Source organism: Pollachius pollachius (genome assembly GCF_949987615.1).
Source record: "Pollachius pollachius genome assembly, chromosome: 3".
In the NCBI taxonomy this organism is placed as follows: Eukaryota; Metazoa; Chordata; class Actinopteri; order Gadiformes; family Gadidae; genus Pollachius; species Pollachius pollachius.
In genome coordinates, this window is record NC_136936.1 from 14575950 (window position 1) to 14598912 (window position 22963).

The 22963-nt window shown below is 44.2% G+C and overlaps 1 protein-coding gene across 1 annotated transcript; it reads left to right on the forward strand.

Moving 5' to 3' along the window:
* The first annotated feature begins 10039 nt into the window (after positions 1-10039).
* LOC307073359 (P2Y purinoceptor 2-like) lies at positions 10040-21902 on the forward strand. Its single transcript, XM_079733145.1, has 5 exons — positions 10040-10171; positions 13757-14108; positions 14463-14631; positions 17157-17487; positions 21255-21902. Exons 2-5 carry the CDS (start codon positions 13775-13777, stop codon positions 21462-21464), a joined length of 1044 nt encoding a protein of 347 aa, XP_079589271.1. The 5' UTR covers positions 10040-10171; positions 13757-13774; the 3' UTR covers positions 21465-21902.
* The last annotated feature ends 1061 nt before the right edge of the window (positions 21903-22963 follow it).

Consider the following 22963-nt stretch of genomic DNA (forward strand, 5'->3'; position numbering starts at 1 on the left):
AGGGGAGAGAGGGATGAAGGGGTACGGTTGAGGGAATATGGCATGTGTATTTTTGCTCGTCAGTGTTGGGTGGGTGTGTGTCATATCTCACATGTTTTCCAGCGTTTTTACTTGGGGTTGAGCTGAAATGGAATAGTAGTGTTGAACATGAATACAGAGTTAACAAACAGATACTGGGTACGGTGACTTTTACACATATAGACATGGACAAACAGAGAGACAAGACATAAACGAGCAAGAACTAGCAAAAATATACTGAGTAAGGGGATTTTGCACATATAGACTAGGACAAACAGAGAGACAAGACATAAACAAGCAATATGGAAAGAGAGGCACATGCCTCTCCTTCAATATTGCTTTGCACATATAGACGAGGACAAACAGAGAGACAAAACATAAACAAGCAATATGGAAAGAGAGGCACATGCCTTATCTGAGATTGGAAAGACAGAGAGAGGGAGAGAGAGAAAGAAAGAGGGAGAGAGAGCTAGAAAGAGAGAGGGAGAGAGAGAGACACAGAGAGAGAGAGAGACAGAAAGAGAGAAAACACAACTGAACAAGAAAAAGAGAGTATTCATTCAGAAAAGCCATAGGGCCCTATCTTGCATCCGGCGCAATTGACTTTCTCACTGGCGCATGTGTCGTTGCTAGTTGAGAGACGCCGAGATCGTTTATTGGCCTGTGGCATGTGCCACCGCGACCACTGACATACCATTCAGGAACGGCATATGCCGTTTAGGATCGGTAACTGCCGTTCAGGTGGAACGGCATGCCGTTTAGGAATGGTAACTGCCATTCAGGTGGAACGGCACATGCCGTTTAGGAACGGTAAATGCCGTTCGGGTGGAACGGCATATGCCGTTCAGGAACGGTAAGTGCCGTTCCCAACAATGGTATATGACACCAGCACGCCCCGCCTCCTCCGTATCATTTCAAGACAAGTATTGCCGTAAATGTAAAGCTATATATTGTGGCGAGCAGCACGGGAAGGACGAGACGGGAGCCCAGGTTGAACAATTATGCAGTTCCGTGCCCCATACACCGCACGACTACGGACTGCCTTTATTGAACAACGAACATAAGAGAAACACGGGACACCTGATCAACACACACAACACTCTCACTAATGGTCCCGATCACACTACACATCACACAACAATGGAACAACACACAATTAACACACAACCAATAAAGACCCCAAACCCGTTAACCCCACTTAACCTAACAACAGAATAAATAAACAAAACCCCTTTTGTCAACTGACAACCCCAATTCCCAGAATCCCCCCGGCTCCGGAACATGGCGCCCACACCCGTGGTCGCCACACAGCCCCCACCTTAGGGGTCAGACGTCCCGTCGACCCCAACACCCAACACATAGTCCCGATAGTTCAGGGGGTCGGCGCCGCCGCCTTGGCCCCTGCCAGCGGCGGCCCCAATGCGGCGCAGCCTTCCTCCCTGGTTGGGACGCCCGTCTCCAACAGTCCGTAGAAGTGCTGGGGGTGTGGTCGGGGACCACCGCCATCGGGGCCCCCACCAGTTCCTGCCGTAGGGCGGCGCTGGAGCGCCGTCCGTTCACCCCATCCTCCGCCGCCCTCCAACGTCTGGCCCTCCGACGGCCACGCCGGCAGCTGGGATGGACTGGACGCTGTCCAGTCCGCCCGCAATCCTTGACCCACCGACACTGCTCCGGCTCGAGGTCCGGTGGCCTGGGTTTCCGGACCCGGTCCTTGTCCTGCCCGGACTGGAATGCCACTGGCATTGTGCCACGGGAGAGGGCTGCCCCAGCCGCGTCCACCCGGGCACCACAGCGGCGGCAGCAGTACTTGGCCGGACCACACTGGTCCTGGCAATCATCCTCCGTGGACGGCTGCAGGCTGGGTTGGTCGCAAAACTCCCGCTCTGCCCGTTCCGCCACGTCGAGGGCCACATCGAGGGTCGAGGGTATGTCAGTGGTCGCGGTGGCACATGCCACAGGCCAATAAACGATCTCGGCCCTACTGTGCTAGTTTGCAACTGGCGCAGAGCGTTCTTTTCCCTCCTGCGCCACGCGTCGGTAATTAGGGAATGATCTTGCGCCCCAAGGGGCGGTTCGGCGAAAGGAGGAGGCGTGTTCTGGCGCAAACGTTCCCTGGTGCTATTTTGCAGTTTCAGAAATCACTTGCACCACAAACCAGGAAATACCTGGTTTAAAGTCAGCGGGGCGTTGTTCAGATGCTATTTTTAGGGTGCGTGCATAATGTTGCTTGTGCACCTCGCGCATACACTTTGCTTCTCTCATCTACCTAGCCACACATTCTTGTTAAATTATTTGGGAAAGAACAGCTGATACAGCGGTAATAAGTTATACTTTTAAATCAATGCATCTGCAAACACCGTACAGCAAACACATTTTCTTGACACAGACATCGTGTACATGCCCATAACTTTTAGGATTGATGAGTCTTTGATCGTGAGAAAACATTGTTTTACCGCGAGTGAGTGTTAAAAAGTCGATAACAATAATGCATACAATACTGATAAGAAACGATGTTTATAATGTATTGCGTGTATCATTAAATAGAACCACAGTTACCGCATATCATATGTGTGCTAAGTTTTCTTTGCCGAAATTTATATGAGGACTCAGTATTTCTGAAGTTGTGGAAGAAAACCTTATTCCATGTGTGAATTAGGCCATATTATTTGGCCATAAACTGAGCCATTTGAAGTTTGAAATTCATGTGCATCTGTCTCATCGGAGACTGCAGACGCGCTGTCAAAATATCAACTCGTCAGATTCAAATGAGCTCATGGCTCTTAAAGGGGATAGGAGCTGGCACTCTCATTGGTTTATTGCACGTTACGCCCAAACCACACCTACGGGTAATTAGGCTACTTCTGACCAACCGGTAACACTTTATAATAAGGTGCCATAATAAATGGCAAACTAGTCATTACCTAACCCTTTGTTAATATTTGTTAAATGTTACTAAAATATCTATTTGGCACAAGTGAATAGTTTTTTCATCATTGATTAAATATTAGTTGTTTGCATACAATCTGTATGTTAATGTTTTAACAAATATTAAACTATCTATTGACTAATATTGTATTAATATTTGTTAATAGTTAACTAAATGTCTTTTTGGCACTAATTGACAGTTATTTCTTACATCATTTAAATGTTAAAAGTTTTTTTTTATAAACTATATGTTAATGATATATTATTTAACTAATTGTAAACTGTGCTTCTGCCTATCCCAATATGGACTACTCCTAATAGGACCCTTACAATAAAGTTGGTTAAATTAATTAATATATTAGTAATATATAGCTATCAGCGTGGGGCCCCTTATAATGAAGTTGGTTAAGCTTAATTAATATATTAGCAATATATAACTATCAGTATGTGGGACCCTTATAATAAAGTTGGTTAAGCTTAATTAATATATTAGTAATATATAACTATTAGTATGGGGGACCCTTATAATAAAGTTGGAACAGTAATTATTAATTATTTACAAATATTTCTTCTAACATTTATGAACGATTGTGTGGTGGTTAACATAATTCACCCACAGAACTATGGGTGGGGGGCGTGTTTAGTACGGACTCTTTTAGCAGACGGAATGAATGTCTCAGTTCAGTTCTGTTGGTTTTTGGAATATACTGGTTTTCAAGTTGTTAATTTAAAACTCAGTGCTGGATACTCCGACTCCCGTCTCTCGGCACTACACTGGTGACCCCGACGTAGGTCTTGCTGAAGGTTCAGGGACCAAAACGAACATGGCGAATAACGCTTTTATCAAGTTGCCGGAGTTCTGGGAGTTTTCACAGACGGCGTGGTTCGCGCAGACGGAGACGCAGTTCACCATCCGTGACGTCACGGACGACACTGCACGCTATTACCACGTCGTATCGGCACTGGGGAGATCCACTGCGACCCGGGCGGCAAATTTCATGGCGAATACCCCGAACCAGGGCAAGTACAGAGACTTCAAAGCCTTTCTCTTGAAGACTTTTGAGCTGTCGCAGTCAGAGTGGGCCCAACGGTTGTTGGCTATTCGGGGCCTCGGGGACAGCAAACCCTCTGAGCATATGGAGATGATGCTCAACCTGCTGGGTGCGGAAGAGCCTAACTTCCTCTTCATAGAGCTGTTCCTCCAACACATGCCACCGCAGGTCCGGACGACGCTCGCGGGCACGAGGAGAGGATTACCGAGCCATGCGCGTTGGCAGAAGAAGCCGACCGGTTTTTCCAGGCTGCTCAGAGTTTTGTACCTGAGGTGCTAGCCCCAACACGCAGTGTCTACCCCCCGACAATGACAGACTAGCTAACAGAGCCCCAGTGGCTGCCAAAGGCCGCGCCAGCACAGGTATGTGCTATTTTCACGCACGTTTCGGCGCTAAGGCAAAGAGGTGCCAGTCCCTGTGCAATTTCAAACCGACGGGAAACGCCAAGGCTTGCCCTCATTAGTGGCCGCGAGTGCAGGCACGTCAACCCGGCTATTGTTCATCAGGGACACTCTCTCTGGCCGCGAGTTTCTTTGCGACACCAGCGCTCAGAGAAGCGTCCTGCCGGCTACGGTGGAGGACACCACGCCTGGCGTCCACGGTCCACAGTTGAGGTCCGCTAACGACACAACCATCCGCACGTATGGTACAAAGACTGCGGACCTGTGTTTTGGAGGCCAGCAATTCAGGTGGGATTTCGTCACGGCCGACATCTCCTTTCCCCTACTCGGCGCGGATTTCCTTTGTGCGCACAATCTGCTAGTAGGCGTCAAAAACAACCGCCTGGTGGACGCACGGACGTTCTCCTCGTTTGCATGTGCCCGAGGTCAAGCAGCTTACGGCGGGCTCCCCGGTATAACCCAACCTACCATTTCCGCGGTCACAACGAAACATGGCGTAGAGCATCATATAGACACCAAAGGCCCACCCGTCTATGCTAGGGCCCGACGACTTAACCCCGACAGGCTGAAGGTCGCTAGGTCGCAGTTTGCCAACATGGAGCAACTGGGCATCATCCGCCGCTCAGACAGCCCCTGGGCCTCACCCCTCCACATCGTTTCCACACCAGACGGTGGGTGGCGAACTTGTGGGAATTACCGCCGCCTGAACGACGCTACCACGCCCGACTGCTACTCAATCCTGCACATCCAGGACTTCTCAGCACACCTGGCAGGGAAGCGGGTCTTCTCGAAGGTGGACCTGGTGCGCGGTTACCACCAGGTGCCAGTGCATCCCTCGGACATCGCCAAGACGGCGGTAGTGACACCTTTCGGGTTATTTGAGTTCCTGCGTATGCCGTTCTGACTCAAAAACGCCGCTCGGACCTTCCAGCGGTTAATGGACTCGGCGCTCAGGGGGATGCCTTTCGTCTTCGTATATTTGGACGACATCCTGGTCGCCAGCTCCTCCGAAAAGGGGCAACAGACCAGCACGGACTGATCATCAACCCGGCGAAGTGCCTGTTCGGGTTGTCCTCCATCCACTTCCTGGGGCATGTCATCAACAAAGATGGGGCCGCCCCTCTTCCATCGAAAGTGGAGGCGATTTCTGCTTTCCCCGCCCGCACACAGCTCGGGCACTCCGAGAATTCCTGGGGATGGTGACGTTTTACCACCGGTTCATCCACCAGGTGGCTCATGTCATGCACCCGCTGTACGGGGCTCTCAAGGACAAGTCCCCTGGCCAGGCTGTCGACTGGACGGCGGAGAGGGAGAAGGCATTCGAGGCCACGAAGGCCGCCTTGGGCCAAGCCGCCATGTTGGCCCATCCGTCACATAATGCCCCCATCGCCATCACCACCGACGCGTCTGATTACGCCGTTGGCGCGGTACACAAACAATGGGTCGATGGTGCCTGGCAGCCGCTCGCCTTTTTCAGTTGCCAGTTGACCCCCAGGGAGCGCAAATACAGCGCGTTCGACAGGGAACTCCTTGGACTTTGGCTGGCGATCCGCCACTTCCGGTTCCTCCTGGAAGGCCGAGAGTTTGCGGCTTTCGTGGACCACAAGCCAGTAACATTCTGCATGTCCAAGGTGGCGAAACCGTGGTCTGCCCGCCAGCAGCGCCAGCTTTCGTACATCTCCGAGTACACCACGGACATCCGACACATTGCTGGCAAGTCCAACGTGGTCGCAGACTGCCTCTCAAGAACAGTCATCGGGGCCGTCCAACTGGGCCTGGATTACGTACGTATGAGCGTGGACCAGGCCTCTGACCATGGGGTCCAGACCCTGAGGAATTCGGATACGGGTTTGCGCCTGGAGGAGGTCGCGGTGGGCAGCTCAGATGTGAGGCTATGGTGCGACGTCTCCACGGGCCAGCCTCGACCGCTGGTCCCGGTGACCTGGCGCCGGATTCAAGATTCAGCCTGAGCTGTGCGCCCGCATCCTCTCACTCACTCAACAGACGCAACACTCACAAACTGTCAACGTCGCAACCAAGTCGATTTTGTCTAGAGGGGAGTAACTGAGCGGCCCCTCCCGAAGTGGTACAGCCCAGGTGGGCCTTGAACTGCGATTGGTTAGAAAGACGTAACAGCTAATGACAACATTAAACTCTTGTGCAGGCTCGAACAGCGTGACACACAAACACACACACATTTAAGGGATCATCCGCGCGTGTGTGTGTGAATGTGTGTGTGTGTGTGTGTGTTTGTGTGTATGTGTGTTGCGTGTGTGTGTGTGTGTGTTTGTTGCGCTGTCAGACCCAGCCCGCCCTCTCCTGCTGTAAGGGAATGGAGTTTTTCACCCGCTCCGTATCCTTGCTTGCCCCAACAAGTTTGTGTGGCATGCTTGTTGTTTTGTTTCCGGTGTAGCTAGATCCAGTATGGTGTTGTCGTTTTTCTAGCGTGACTAGTTGTTGCTAGACAGCAGGTGAAAAAACTACAACGTTTGCCAAGTTAATCGCGCAATAAAAAAATTAACACCGTTAAAATTGGTTTGCGTTAACGCCGTTAATAAAGTGTTAAACCGACAGCACCAGCAATAATGTATTGATCCAGATCAGCTTCCATATAGGGTGCTGTGTGGGCTGTATGCTATTCATTTAAGTATATTACCATCCCATATCAGAACACGCCTCAAGGGTACACATTATCCTTATTCAACCAGTGGCCATCTTGAATTCTAATCAACCCCATGAATTCAAATCAAGCTGAGAAAGATTCCTTGGGATTCTGGAACGTGTTTTGTCAGATTGTATTCCGTAACTATATTATTTTAATCCTTGGCTAGCAAGGCCATCTATTGTCTATCTTTTGTCTAACATTGTGGTAGTTTGTGGTCTGATAGTTTGTAACTCTTACCTTGAATTTAAACCTGGGATCTCAGCTGATTTTACAAACTCACTCTCTGCAAAGCTCATTTTTTTCTGGGAAACTTCACACATCAATTGGCCATCCAAAGTTTGATGGCAATGGTAGGGTAAAATCAATGTTACAGGCAGATCTACTCAGCATCAGTAACCAGAGGAACTGTTAACAAAGCCACTGAAAAAAAAAAGCATGCAATTCAAGAAGGCAGCTGAGAAAATAAAGCCAAATATAAGCTTATTTGCAAAGGCAAGTTTGTGTGATACAATTTCGAAAGGAATTTGTAAAAGGGCACAGTGAAATGTAATGGCAGTATAAACAATGTTCCAACGTTATCCTTTTAATTAAAATACTTTTCCATGAAATATACAGAATCTGGCTTTCGGGAGGGAAATGTTTTTGGTGTTGTTTTGAGCAAATTCAGTCGAAGCTTCTTTGCTCTGAACAAACAGCTTAGGAGGGAATGAAACAGAAGCCCACTGTAGAGCCACACAGGAGCCATCTTGGAGCCAATGGTAATCAAATGAAGGTACACCTTGGAAAATTCAAATTGCTGAATAAAATCCACACAGAGACCACATGGGCCTAGATTGATAGATGTAGGGATGGATGTATGGATGGATAGATACATACATAGAAACATAGTGATAGAAAGAAATAAGATGGACAGAGAAAAAGAGAAAGAGAGAGATAGCATAGTTTATTCAGTGACATACACACTCAGTTAAGTTAACGCAGTTAAGTCTACACGACTAAAACTGCATTAGGTAATATCTTATTCAGTAAATGCATATCGGGGAAAATGAATAGAAGGGGCTTAGTGCTCAAATACTTTATTATTCACCCTGCACATTTCAATTTAGCTCTTTAGCCACACAATATGTTTATCTCCTTTCATATAATCTTAGCTCTAAGCCCCTGTGCTGGGACGAGAACAAATGGGATTTAAACTTAAACAGCCGATAAGACCAATCACTACTGACCAATCGCTAACTTCTAATGTTAATCCCTTTGGTTTATATCATGCTTTTTAATGTCAACAAATCCCTCATTAACGTAATCCATTTTCATCGCGCTAAACTATCTCCGTGGCTAACGGCGTGTGGCGTCCTAATGGCGGCCGTGATGATGCGGGACGCCTTTAGTTCGTAGTGCTGATTGATTCAGCGCTAGGTCTGTGAACAGGTGAGCGTCTTCTGATGGACCTTGGAGTCTCTGCTGTACATTCTGTTTTTCCTCAGGAGTGTTTCTGCACTTTTATTGCAATTCATAAACAACAGCTTCCTATGCTATGAACTTCATAGTAGTCAACAAACATAAGTGTTTCAAAAAACCTCTGCTGTGGCGGAACTTTGTAGTAGAATGGGAAACATCTCCTTTTTCTGTATCTCCTATATCTTTATTTCAAGGCCATTTATCTAACCTCTCATTGGACAAGCAAGGAGGGCTGGGTCCAATATCACCTGTACCCACCTCTTGGTGTAGGGCAGGGAGCTGTAGGGACACACACACACACACACACACACACACACACACACACACACACACACACACACACACACACACACAGAGCATGTAAAAGCATATGTACCTTTACCTGAACCCACATGTGTAAGTAGTGGATACTAAATATCCGGACAGAAGCACAGCTGCAATCTATAAGTTCCTGGTCAAGAAAGGAAAACAATGAGATGAGAGGTTTTCATTTTCCCATCTTGAATGTTCTGCTCCCGGGGGCAATTAATGTCATTTTCCTATTTTTTACCCATCGTATCGTGTTGATGTCAGTACGGCGGATCAGCGTGGGCTTTGGCAGCTCCGTGCCCACGGCAGCACGCTCGCTCCGCAACCCCCACCCTACCGGCCTAGGGCTCACAGTGAGAGCGCCTCACACACACACACACACACACACACACACACACATGCCTACACATATACACGTGCCTAAACATACACACACACACACCTGCACTAATACCCACACACACTCGAGCACCCACACACATGCACACTCACACACACACGTACATGCCTACACTCACGCACATGCCTACACGCACACACCCACACATGCATGCACACATACACTCACGCACACACATGCACACACACACACACACAACCACACGCACACTCACACCCGCACCAACACACACACAGACACTCGCGCATGCACATGCACATGAACACACACATGCCTACACGTGCACACACAAACACACACCAACACGCACTCCCACACCAGCACAAACATCCACACTCACACAGACACAGCAATGTATTGTGCATTTATTTCTACATTCAGTTTAAATATTTGGTTGGTCCACCAGGGATAGGATCCACCAAAATGTTCATAAATTCTTGACCTCAACACACATCCTTAAATCTATGGCAGAACTAGAATATCGACTTGACATGGATGCGTAAATGCACTATTTCGTGACTGCAGTGAGCACAAAACGTAATATATATTTTATTACATCGAGCATAATCCTCGGATGGTGATGCGAAATGTTCCTTGTTTCTGCGCGCTCCTGCGTGTGTGTGTGTGTGTGTGTATGTGTGTGTGTGTGTGTGTGGGGGGGGGGGGGAGGGGGGGGGGGCGTTTCACAGCTCGCGCTCTTGGCGAAGTTTGAGACTTCAGTCTTTGAGACACCTCTACGTCTCAAACTGGGCGTCACGTTTCACAGCTCGCGCTCTTGGCGAAGTTTGAGACTTCAGTCTTTGAGACACCTCCGAGAGATACGGACATTGATTCGGCAACACGGATATTGGTATTTGACCTGCTCTTTGCTTACAACCTGCACCTTTGATTGAATTCCAATTCACATCTGCTGCAGTTTCTACATTCTTTCTACATTTGTTGGGTGAGTTTTGAATAACGCCTATTTTTTCTAATTTAAAGTTGCTGTCATGTTAATGGAAATTGGGATCACTTTCAGTTTCTTGTTATAACATTTGGTTAATCGATTGTCCTTCTGCAAATTCAGTCTTAAAACGCTCTGAAGGCAAGGAGTTGGCTCGGGAAACATGGGCTTATGGCCCTGTTGTAGCGGTCAGCAAGGCGCTGTGTTTCTGAGGGTTGGATAGCCTGGAAAATTTCACTGATTTCACGCAGAGCAACAAACCTCTGCAGTAGCTGATTTATAATAATGTCCAGGCTGGCATTAAAGACATTGACCCTGAAGTGGCTCTCAGGATGAGCCTCTCATCCCCAACGCAGATAAGTTAGCTTGAAATTAGACATTCCCCAGAAAATCAAATTAAATTCATTTTATATGTCAACATTAGACTAAATACACTCATAATTACAACTGTGAAAGCTGTCAGAAATGTGTTTTAACAGGAAATGCATTAAAAAAGATGAATGTTTCAATAGATAAAAAAGATGAATGTTGCAATAGTGTGGGGGAGGGGAGCTCCCCCACACTATTGCAACATTCATCTACTTTGTCACGCTTGCTATACTTGCAAGTTATAAGATAAGTTAAAACACTATTTGATAGATCATACTTGCATTGCCTTTTTCTCCATGATTGCAATTAAAATATTCTTCAACACATGTTCTAAACATGCATCTGTTAAATACCATAGATTTTCTGAACATGTTTTCTGAATTTCTTATTCCTTACAAAAATACTAAACTAAACTTACATTTCACTGAAATTCTTACCTCCAGTATTAGATTTGTCTCACAGTATCACATACCACAACACACCAGGGCAACACACTAAACTAATATACCTTTTTCATGCATTTCCTGTTTTCACAAATATCACTTACCGTTCACAGCTGTATTTATTTGTGTATTTAGTCAATACCAGTCTAATGTTGACATATAAACTGAATTGAATTTGAATTTCTGGCGAATGTCTAATTTCAAGCTAACTTATCTGCGGTGGATATTGAGGCGTTCCCCCTTTGGATGAGGAGAGGGTGGAAGTCTCATCTATATGGAAAGCCAAGAAGGCCATAATCCGGCCCTAGAATGGCGCGGTAAAAGGGCTAAACCGGCTGGACGCCGGCCGGAATCCGTACTAATAGACGCGGCTATTAGGTATGCAAAACGAGCCCCTCCCACTTTTTTACGTGACCACTAAATTTGAAAGCTTTCTAACCAATCAGTGAAGAGAAATGCCAGACTAAAGTAATGCATTGTCGAGAGCTGCAGTGCCTGCCATGTTACACCGTAACATAAAGTTGTGTTGACTTTACTAGTTTCTCTGCAGTATTATACTACAATGTATTGACCACCACTAGCTAGTGGAAAATACATTTGTGTCTAGTACAGTGTTATATTTTTATATGTTAGGCTATATATTGAGATGGCAGTGTGCGAAATACCCGTCAATATTCGGAGATGTCCTCATCGCCAGATTGTTGCGCAACACCGATCTAAATGTTCTCAATATGCAGTAGCCTAAGCCATAACATAACAATATTTCATGGATGCAAGCCAAGACAATCAGTCTATCTATAGCCTAAATGACACACACACACACACGCACACGCACACACCACACACACACACGCACGCGCGCACACACACACTTAAACACACTCGTAAAGCAACACTGACATAGGAGCCTGCATTGGCTAAAGTTGTTGAAGTGCACGTTGTTTTATAACAAGGAGAGGCAAAGTTGTGCGTTTCAATGCAAACACGACAATAATTGGCACCATTCTTGCGCACTCAGAAGAACAATGAACTGAATAAATGCCAGGTAGGCCTATATAGCATATCGGAGACGGGCACACAATCAGTGCACTTGCAAACGACAGCCTGCAGTATGACCGATCTTGTGACATTATTTAACCATCCATCTACAGCTAACACGATCAGACAGATACATCATTGAACACATACACAAAGCCCACAACAAGCCAAACATCACCACGGCAGGTGCGCTCTCTCTCGCAAAATCACGCAATCACTCCAACTACTCCAACTCCAAGGCTAGGCTGTTTCACTAAGACCACAACCAACCACAACTAACCCTGCAGTAGGCCTACCTATGCACAACAATCAGTTCTATACATTGCATCTTTCTTCTGTTTGGCGCACATGGCTAATTTGCACACTCGCACAGGACTGGCTGGCTCCGCTTGCCAAAAAAATAGAACATAGCCTATTTGTGAATAAATGTTTTGAATTCTGAATACTGGACATGGTGAGCTTAAATTGTAAAACATATCGAAAATAGATTTTTTTTCATTTGCAAATTATCAAACTATTTATTTAGATTCACAAATAGGCTATGTTCTATTTTTTGGCAAGCGGAGCCAGCCAGTCCTGTGCGAGTGTGCAAATTAGCCAGAGAAAACTTGTTTTCCCAGCAATATAAAATAGATAGTAAAGATGGAATTATGACCTGTTTAACATCCTATCTTGAGCTATGATCATCTTATCAGCAATTAAAGTAATAATACAAGTTCTATTTCAACAAAATTATAGAAAAGGTTAAGGAGTCTTGAAAATGGCATCAATATCAATAAAAATTAACAATCTCCTGTCATCTGAGAGAAATTAAGATGATTTAATTTCTTTTTAACCGTTGGTATTTACTGGTTAAAGAACTTATCGGTTAACCGGTTAACCATGGAAATCCCTTATATACTGTTTATATATAAATGTATATCATACATTGTATGTTTTTTTGTGTTATCCCAGTTATGTTTTTTTATTTTTTTATCATTTAATATTACTTTTAATAGTTCCGGGACGTTGGAGTAATAACTTGGGTGTTTTCACACTTCAGTCTGCACTGTGAATTTGAAGTAATGTTCAGTTTTTGAACAAATATGCGGCAATTACAAGTGTTTCCTTTTTTATCAGATTCATCGATTAATCGAAAAAATAATCAACCGATTAATCGATTATTAAAATAATCGTTAGTTGCAGCCCTAGTTGTAATGTTGATTGATGACCGACTTCCACGATCGTTTGAGAATGAGAACGAGGGAGGAGCTGAGTCTGACTGACTCATCTGAGAACCGTGCTTTCCATGATTCGATTCACCGCTACCGGAAACTCGACTGAACGAACTAACGAACGATTCTGAACGACTCTTCCTGGCGAACTGTCCGACGCAAACTGAATCAAGGAAAAGAATCATCGAATCCAGCACTAGTCACACCCAATCAGAGGAGGAATTTCCTCCTCTCTCCCATTGAACCCCATGTTATTCACCGGCCGCCGGCTCACCTGTGGAAATGAATGGGAGTCAATGGAGGCTGAGGGAGGAACGTCCTCCGGCATTAATTGTCAATAGGCGATAGGGGGTGCTAATGTCCCTTTACCCAGGGAAACAAACATTTCATATACAAAGTAGTCACATTTAAGGGCATTAGTTCATTACAGTAGTCTGGGCAAAATGAGAGACAAATATAACATAATGAACATTTCTAAAACACACTCAAATAAAACAAGATTATCACTTTTCTCACTACAGGGGGCCCCAGCAACCAGGATGAATTTTAGCAGCAAGTCCGCGGTGTCGAACCAGAACAGTAGCAACTCATGTCCTGAAAGAGACTACAATATGGTCCTCAAATACCTGCTGCCCATCAGCTCCTCTTTGCTCTTCTTATCCGGCCTCTCGCTGAATGCCATGGCGCTATTCTTCATCAAGTTCCGCACAAAGCACTGGACCCCGTTCACCATCTACATGTTCAACCTGACCGCGTGCGACACCCTGTTTGTCTTAATGCTGCCCATGGCGATCTACCAACAGGTCATCGACTGGCCCTTTGGCGAGCCACTCTGCAAAATCACCTTCTTTGTCGTAAACACCAATCATTATGGTACGCAGTACGTGTAGTAAACAGTATTAGGGCTTTTTAAGTATTTTTGTTGTGATGGTGACTACATAAATACATCTCAAGAACTGATATAGTAGCTAACATCCATACGAAGTGTGTGCTTAATTCAACACAGAAGAGCTGTTTTGAAAGGTTAGTGCAAGTCAGAGATGTGCTCATAAAACTAGAGGGGTTGACTATCTAATATTGTGGCCTCAAAATACAACACATGACACATTACCACATTCAAATAGTTAAACTCGTATGATGAGCATAGAATGTAATCATGTCCCATCATGTGTTAAAAAAGGTTGGATGCATGCTACTGCAGTGTAAACACACCGCCTGTGCCTCCAGGCTCCATTCTTTTCCTGTCCGTCATCAGTCTGCATCGCTTCATTGGTATCTGCTACCCGGTCCGCTCCCTCAGCTGGAACAGCACTCGACATGCAAAGCTGGTGTCCGTGGGCATGTGGGCCTGTGTGCTCTCTAGTCAGGCACCCATTCTCTACTTCTCCGGGACCAAGTGAGGAAGCAACACACACAAACACACACACACACACACACACACTGGAAGGCAATACATAAGGGAGTGTTATGTTAAAATGTTACTATAAGGTTGATTAGCAGACAAGACAATTCTAACTAGTGTGACCTCCAGTGTCCTTGTTATAGATGATTAAAGGGATACGCAGAGATATCTGTAGATTGGCAGATGCCTGTCAGTGTCTTACCCAGATTCAGACGAGTTGTTTAATACCGTGGGCCCAGTGTGTTCGCATGGTTAGCATTATGGAACACATTGAACTCTATGGAACATAATGAAGTGTATTCCCCTCACATGAGCAGGAGCTAGGCTGTAACTGTGAGTCAATAGAAGTGGCTAAAGGAAAGCAAATGGTAACCTGCCAACTCCCCTTCTGGACCCGGAAATGTGAATTTGGAATTAAACAACTCGTCTGAATCTTGCCAATCTATCCAATTTACAGATATCTCAGCAGCAAGGGTTAGGCATCACTTTCAAGGATGCCATAGGTAAAATTACATTAGAGATCGAACCCAGTATTGGGTATACAAAATATACATTTTGGTCGGGGAGTAGCCTTCCCTATACTATAGCCACTGCACTACTCTATCTCACCCAACTCTCAGTAGTTTTGGATGCTCAAGAAAGCTACACTTGCATCCAGCGGTCGAGTTGTAAAAAAAAGCCAGGGGGGATGGTGGAACTTTTAGGGACAGATAATTTGTGCTGATAACAGCGCATATGGTGGGAGACCAGCGGTGTGATAATTATTATTATAAGTAGTATTATTATTATTATATTATTATATATTTTTTGGAATAAAATAAGAGCGATGACTACTGTCATCGCTCTAATTTTATCCCCAAACGCAGCTCATCGGACGCATCACACGATTCGAGGCATGCATCACTTTTAAGGATTTTATTTTTTATTTTAAAAATTGATTCTTATTATTTTTTTCAAAAATGCATTCGGCAGAGAAGGGAGGCTAGCGTTGCTCATGGGTTGGAATGAAAGGGAGAAAAGGGGACAGAGTTGCCTGCGGAAGCGATGTCTTAGATGCAGAGACAGCTTCAGGCTACCAGTGTCTGTCTCGTACGGTGTGGAATGAGAGCTCGTGAAGGCACTATTGTGCAAGTACGCAGGCGCGCAGCAAGCGTGCCTGCGTGCTTGCGCAATAGCATACTGCCTGAGAATGCAGTGTCGTTGTCAAATCTGTCCCTGGGAAAAGTAACGTTGCGCCGAATTGAAAAAGGAAACCACTATAATGAAATAGCGGTAATATTTCCACATTAATTGATAAAATAACGGGATGGGAAGGGGGGATGGCTGTTTCAGAAGGGGGATGATTTTGATCATTTTAATTCCAAAGGGGGATGCCATCCCCATTGTTGTGCCTGAACGCGTTCATTGAACGATAGTTCATGAACTCGTTCATATTTTTGGCGAACGTGAACTGAACGTACTGTATTACTGCCTGATGAACGTTACTGTGAACTCGTTCATTCTGGTGTCTGTGAACGGCACGCTCACTCGGTTTAACTTTGTTCAATAGGGGGGTTATTTGTTTATCAACACGGCGGATGCGCGAGCAGAATGTCGTGTTGTTTGACCGGTTGCCATGGTTATCTCTGTGTGATTAATTTGCAGTTGCGGTGTTGTCAGCTTACTGTTGCATTAAACTGAATTCAGAAAACGCGGTTATATGCTATAGACCCTATAGTATCTGTCGTATAAAGGCTGGGACGAATTTCAAATTATAGATATGTACACTTTATGTTGAAAGTATAGACCGTCGCGATTCCCATTGAAACGAATGGCGCGGTGATTGTTCTTCAAAACGAGAGCTGTTAAATTGTGAAAAGAGTATCTGTGGTATAAAGGCTGAGACGAATTTCGAATTATAAATATGCACAATCCATAACGTTAGCTCATAGCTCAGCGGACTAGAATACCTCCTAGAATCATTGCTTGTTGGCCGGAAACGGAAAGGGGGGCTGTTTACGTTTGGTTGTAGTCTTTTCGCTCGGTTCTCCGTCTCAATAGTAGGGCTAGAACAGAGAGAAAAGACTACAACCAAACGCGAACACCCCCCCTTTCCGTTTCCGGCCAACGAGCAATGAGTCTTCCAACAGAAATCAATGGGATTTACAAAATGCGCTAAATGTGCAATAAAACACGATAGAAACTGTATTTCACTACGATACTTGATTCAACCACTCTATTTCATCCTAGACAAACCACAAAGGGGGCTCAATGTTCAAAATACCGGAAAAAAATAATAGCTCACAACAACATATTGAAAAAAAGAACTATGAACTTGTTCATTTTTTGGAACTGTGAACTTTGTTAAAAATGTTGAACTATGAACGTTTAACTGAACTAGTTAATTTTAAAATTTGTGAACTGAACTTTGAACTAGTTCACGTAGAAAGTGAACTTTCCCAACACTGGCCATCCCCCCTCATCCCCCCTCAACTCGAGTGCTGCTTGCATCCAACCACAATGCATCTGTTGTTTACCAGGAAATTCAACGAAGTCATTCTTTGCATAGAAGACGGGGAGCTCTTCGATGACTTCCTGGTCTACAGCTCCGTGACCTCTGTGGTGATGTTCGTCCTGCCCTTCATGGTGGTGATGGTGTGCTACAGCCTGATGTTGCACAAGTTGCTGGTGTCCAGCTGGGGATCAGGGGAGGGCCAGCAGGGGCTTTGGGCAGCCCACCGCACCAAGCAGAAGGCGTTGAAGATGATTATCATCGTGCTGGTGACATTCACGCTCTGCTTCCTGCCCTTCCACATCTCCAAGAGCCTGTACTTCTTCGTCATCTCCCTATATTTTAACCACCCAGAGCAGGTCAGTGCTGCACACATCCTTCAATCAGATATATGACACACAGGATCTGTCAGTTTAAATCTACATTATGTAGGTTTTCTCATTAGCAACCTCTAATGGCTTGGGTTGTAGCTACAGATATAGCTATATGATTTTCAGAAGAGAATAAAAAGATTTGAAGAGAAACATTTGCTGGATGGCACGTTTTATCCTTGAGAAACTTTCTAGTTCAGATATTCTTTTAATGTTTTGGTGTGTTCCAGACAACTCGTAACTCGTGTTTTCACAACCTTCTACCCGTGAAAGTGCCCTGGAACTGCAGTCAAACCCGTAACTCACTACCCGCAAACTCGTACCAGATCGATGTACTCCAAGTTACAGCTTTGAAGACACACACACATATACAACAATGGCGACCTCTGTCGGTACTATCTAAATCAAATAAATCGTTTGTTAGGACATGTTTAATGGTATGAACATCCATGGCATTTTGGTGCACGCAACAGTGTTAAATGCACCTGCGAGCTCAAAAAATGTTGGATAGGCGGAGCTCCCCCTGGAACATATATGACTTATTCTTACACGTGAGATAACTTTGTTTTTCAAGATAATTGATTGGTCAGTAGGCAGTGCTTTTACACAACTGCTCCGGACCAGGGGGGTATTCCATTAAAGTCGCTAACGAAAGTGGCGCTTAGTTGATTAAGCCCGGTTAGAACTAACTCCAACTTCCACTTGAGGCTAAAGCCGTTCCATCAACCCAGTTCAGCCGCGCCTTGCTCAGGTTAGTTCAAGCCAGGCTTACGTTATCGTGGATTATGCGTGCTCACGAGATATGTAACGTGAATGTCGAATCATGGATTAAATGTCAGAAAAGGACAGAGCGGAATCTTTTCCAGCGGCGAACAGAAGCTGCTTGTGGAGGTCTATGAGGAGTACAAGCATATAATAACTCAAAAAGGGAACACCTTAACCATTAATAAAAACAGGGAGACCGCCTGGCAATAAAATAGCTGATCTTTTGAATGAATAAGTAGTATTAAGCGTGACATAATTAAATGTAACATTGACCGCAGAGTCATAATCAGGGAGATAGTCTTGAGGTAACGTGTCAGACTTGCACCCGGTCGTCCGGGGTTCAATCCACACCTAATTAGTGATTTAGGAAGGATTACTGGAGAAATCAGAAAACGTTTCATGCCGTTTATTTTCCATTTCTTTGAATATTCTAAATTGACTGACCATAGTATTTTTCTTGGCTGCCTGACAAGAAACTCACCTGAATGGAATTTATGTGGCTGCAATTTCCCATGCAGTAGTGTCTTTGTCATTGTGACAAAGGCTTATCAGTAACATTAATATTAACATTAACTTTACCATGGGTTTTTGCAAGTTATATTTGGGTTCTAGGGATATTGTAAGACATATGTATTATATAAAAAGTCAATTGTTAGGCCTAATTTCTCTGATATAAAGGAAATAAGCCAACGGCAAGAATTAAATGACGGGCCCAGGACGCGAACCTAGGTCGCCCGTACTACAGGGCAGATGCTAGACCACTCACCCAGCTGCTGGTTTCCATTCATGAAATAATACATAAATTCGTCTGAAAATATGTTTCGAAAATATCTACGATAACAATAGATAGCAATTCATTTTATTATTTTATTTGCATAATTTAATCTTAGACCCTTAGTGAAAATATAGGCTGTTTGTACTTCATATATGTACATTTAGGACAAAATCGTGAGGACTAGGCTTAGCGCAACCTTCTGATGGTACAGTTGTTTCCGATAGATGGGACTTCTCTGATACACTGCTCAAGTAAGCCTGACAGTTAGCCTGGGGCCTCTACGAATTCTCCTTTTTGCATTTCTGCATCTCCTATGGAGATGCTTGGAGGAAAGGTGGTTCGAATTCTAAAAATGCTTAGGAAAGGAGCCTCGATGCTTCCTTTAATCCTCCTTTAGCATAGGTTACTCCTGAGCTTCCATTGCGAAAGGAAAGGAGATAGTGGTATCCCATAATCCTTTACGCCGGCAACATTTAAAGCAACATGCCACCGACGAAGTTTACCAACACTACGCGAAGACGCATGAGAGACGCGGTAAAGCAGAAGAATAGAAGAGAAGAAAATACAATTGATAATAATGGATACCAATTCCAGAAACATAATTATTTGAATATAAATGAATTCATTTATTGCTGGTTAGTAAGCACATAAAATACACCATAAGAAAAGAAAATGCCAACTTCACATTTAACAAAGACTATGGGGGCAGTTAATTTCAACATCAACATAAGTTTAGCCTCTTCTTTTTCCACATGTGAATTGGAATTCAAGTGGCCTAAAATATTCCCGTTGGCTAAGTCCGACCTAAGTGATTCTCGGTGTTGGCCATAACCTGATTTAAATCAATACGACAAGAACGCATGGATCAAAGAGCGCTTGTTTTAGTCAATCTTCGGAAAGTTGTAGTTTCACACTAGAGACGCTAGAGATCGGCAATACCCGCCGTTGCGCAATGACGTCGGTTAGGAAGATGTCACCTTTCATCTCCCCTTGACCCGATGACGTTTTTCTCAAAGGTTAAGGAAAGGAGGCATAAAGGTTAGGAGATTTGACTATTCGTAGAGGCCCCTGGTACCGACCAGGTTCATTTAGTCTGATAAATTGTCATGGTTACTTAGCAGAGATTCCCCCCAGGTTAGGTTGGCAGCATTAGACACCATGGTGATATAGCGATGCTAAAACACAGCCACTTCCGTGTCACAGCATACCTAGGCTTTGAGCGCAACATCCTTAGCCAACCCGCTAATCGAGGTTCGTAGTATAGCTCACGGAGCCGCAGAAAGGTTTGTTGTCGTGACTTGGCTGGAGCGCTACAAAGTCGTGACTTTAAAGTGTAATTCCGGTGTCAAATGGATTTGGGATATTTTTTGTGTGATAACGAGTTGAAACGTTCGTTTTGGAGCACAAAATCTGCATATAGACGCATCCTTTAGTTGGCTGTTTTGAGCCGATTCTATCAAAACGCTATAAACTTGGAACGATGGGGGCACTGGTTATGGTAAATACTAAATCGCTATTTTAAACCACTTAAAAGGCCAAAAGTAGCCTGACACTTCTTTGAGGTAGAGGTAGATTGACGAACACAGAGATTGTGACATCGGTCAGCAACACGCAAACTCTGTTCGCCAATCTACTTATCGAGTCTTAAAAACAAAATGGCGTCGACGGGTGATCCACTGATGGTATTGTGTGTATAAAATGTCCTTTTTAATAAACAATCTGTACACTTACAAAGTTCTCAATGCCTTGTTTTATATGTTAAGACCCTTATTATACTACCAAAGAAGTGTCTGGCTACTTTTAGCCTTTTAAGTGGTTTAAAATAACGATTTAGTTTTTACCATAACCAGTGACCCCATCGTTCCAAGGTTATAGCGTTTTGATAGAATCGGCTAAAAACAGCCAACTGAAGAAAGCGTCTATATGCGTTTTTTGTGCTCCAAAAGGAACGTTTCAACTCGTTATCATACAAAACATATCCCAAATCCATTTTACACCGGAATTACCCTTTAAGTCGTAACTTAAGGGTTGAAAAGTGTCCCTGCCCTGGAACTCAGCATTAAATGCTGTGTTTTCCCGAGATGGCAGATTATTGGTAATTGACAACACCTGCCACTATCTCTCAATGTCCTGAGAGCAATGCAAGATCTTCTCATTCATATGAAATGGTTCAAGCATGTTTTGTTTTGATCTTCCTTCTGTATCTCCTGATCAGACGACCTGTGAACAGATGGACGCGTCCACCATAGCCTACCAGGTGACCTGTCTGATGCTCACTGCCAACAGCATAATGGACCCCATCCTCTACTTCATGGCTGGCCAAGACTTTCGTAAAACCATGAAGAGGAAGAAGCAGGAAAAAAGCAGCAAAGGGCTCCCAGAAGTATCTGAATTAGGCCCGATTAATCAATCACAGAAAAAATAACGCGTTAAAAAAATTTACGCAGATTAATCGCTTCTATAGTGCCCTTTGACTTGGTGCGTAATTTCTGTTGAAAAAAAATGGAGGCAGACGAGAAGACGCTGCTCGGCCCCGTGAACGGAAAATTCAAGTTTAAACAACTCCCAGACGTAACTGTAGATTGGAACGCCGTTATCTGCAATCTCTGTAGTAAGGAATTTTCCTATTGCAGGAGTTCATCAACCCTTAAATATCACCTCAACGCAAAACATTTGCTAGCAAGCTCGCAGGTACGAGCTGCCACAGCCCCTGAAGCTGGCGCTACAGCCAGCCTCGTCAAGCCACACTCGACCAGGCGTTCAAGCGAGTGAGATGGAAACGTTATTAATTTGATCTTAAAATGCACCGTATGTTAATGAAAGACGTGTTTTAAATAAAGGGGACACTAAGCTTTAAAGTCTATTATGTCTATTATTCATTGAATCACTCATCTGCCATAATTTACTTGAATTAAATTATTTTGAAATACTTTCTCGGAAAAATGTATGTATGCGATTCATTTAGATCACTGCCATAATGTTTTTAATTTGAAAAGCCATTGAATTTTGTCTATGGAAATTGTTTAATTTATTACATTGAATTATATCCATATTATACTTTGAAAACAAACTCATCTGAATGTTTGTTTAGTATTCACCTCTTGGAAATTCAAACATTTCTTTTCCAGAATAGTGTGTGTTGTTATATTCAAAATAATATTCATTGTTTTGAAGTGGTCAAAATATGGTTTGTCCATAACATAATCAAAGAAAACGGCTCAAGAATTTAACCCAACAATGGCGAACATGGAGCACTTATTGTAAGTTGTGTCATTCAGACCTATCTTTATATAAGGGTGTTCAGGGGTTAAAAAAACATCTTAACTCAACATAATAGCTATGATGACAGCTTAGGGGTGGTTCTAACCATGGACCTATTAAAGAAGGTTCTAACGTATAGGCTAATACCAGATCAATGGTCAGGGACAGTGCTTTTAACATGTAAATCCCTTCTTGAGAATTTCGACCTAAATTTAATGTTCAGATATATGAGCAGTATTAGATATAACTACCTGAATTGTATAAAAATAGCAATTCATGCTCAATTATGTTAAATTAAAAAAAATATTTTGTTAAATTAAAAATCCCATTAATTTTCACCAGAGGTTTTGATTAAAAGTCGTAACCATTCTGATTATACATACCACGCGCCGTTTTATTGTAAATCGATGGCCCCTGTATGGCTCCTGGCTCCTGTGGCACCTGTTGAAGCCAAGAGTTAAACGGGGCAACATCTAGTTTTTTAGAAAAACATGTTTTATTCGCGATAACATTTTAACCACTAGCCTCGTGAGACCATCCTGATCTCGCGAGCTCCATTGTATTTACTCGCAGATCACTCCAATTGCACCTGACTGCAGCGCACAGATCGAGGAGTGTGCTAAATGTAAAACGTTTGACTCCGCCTACGGACAGAGTGGGGTA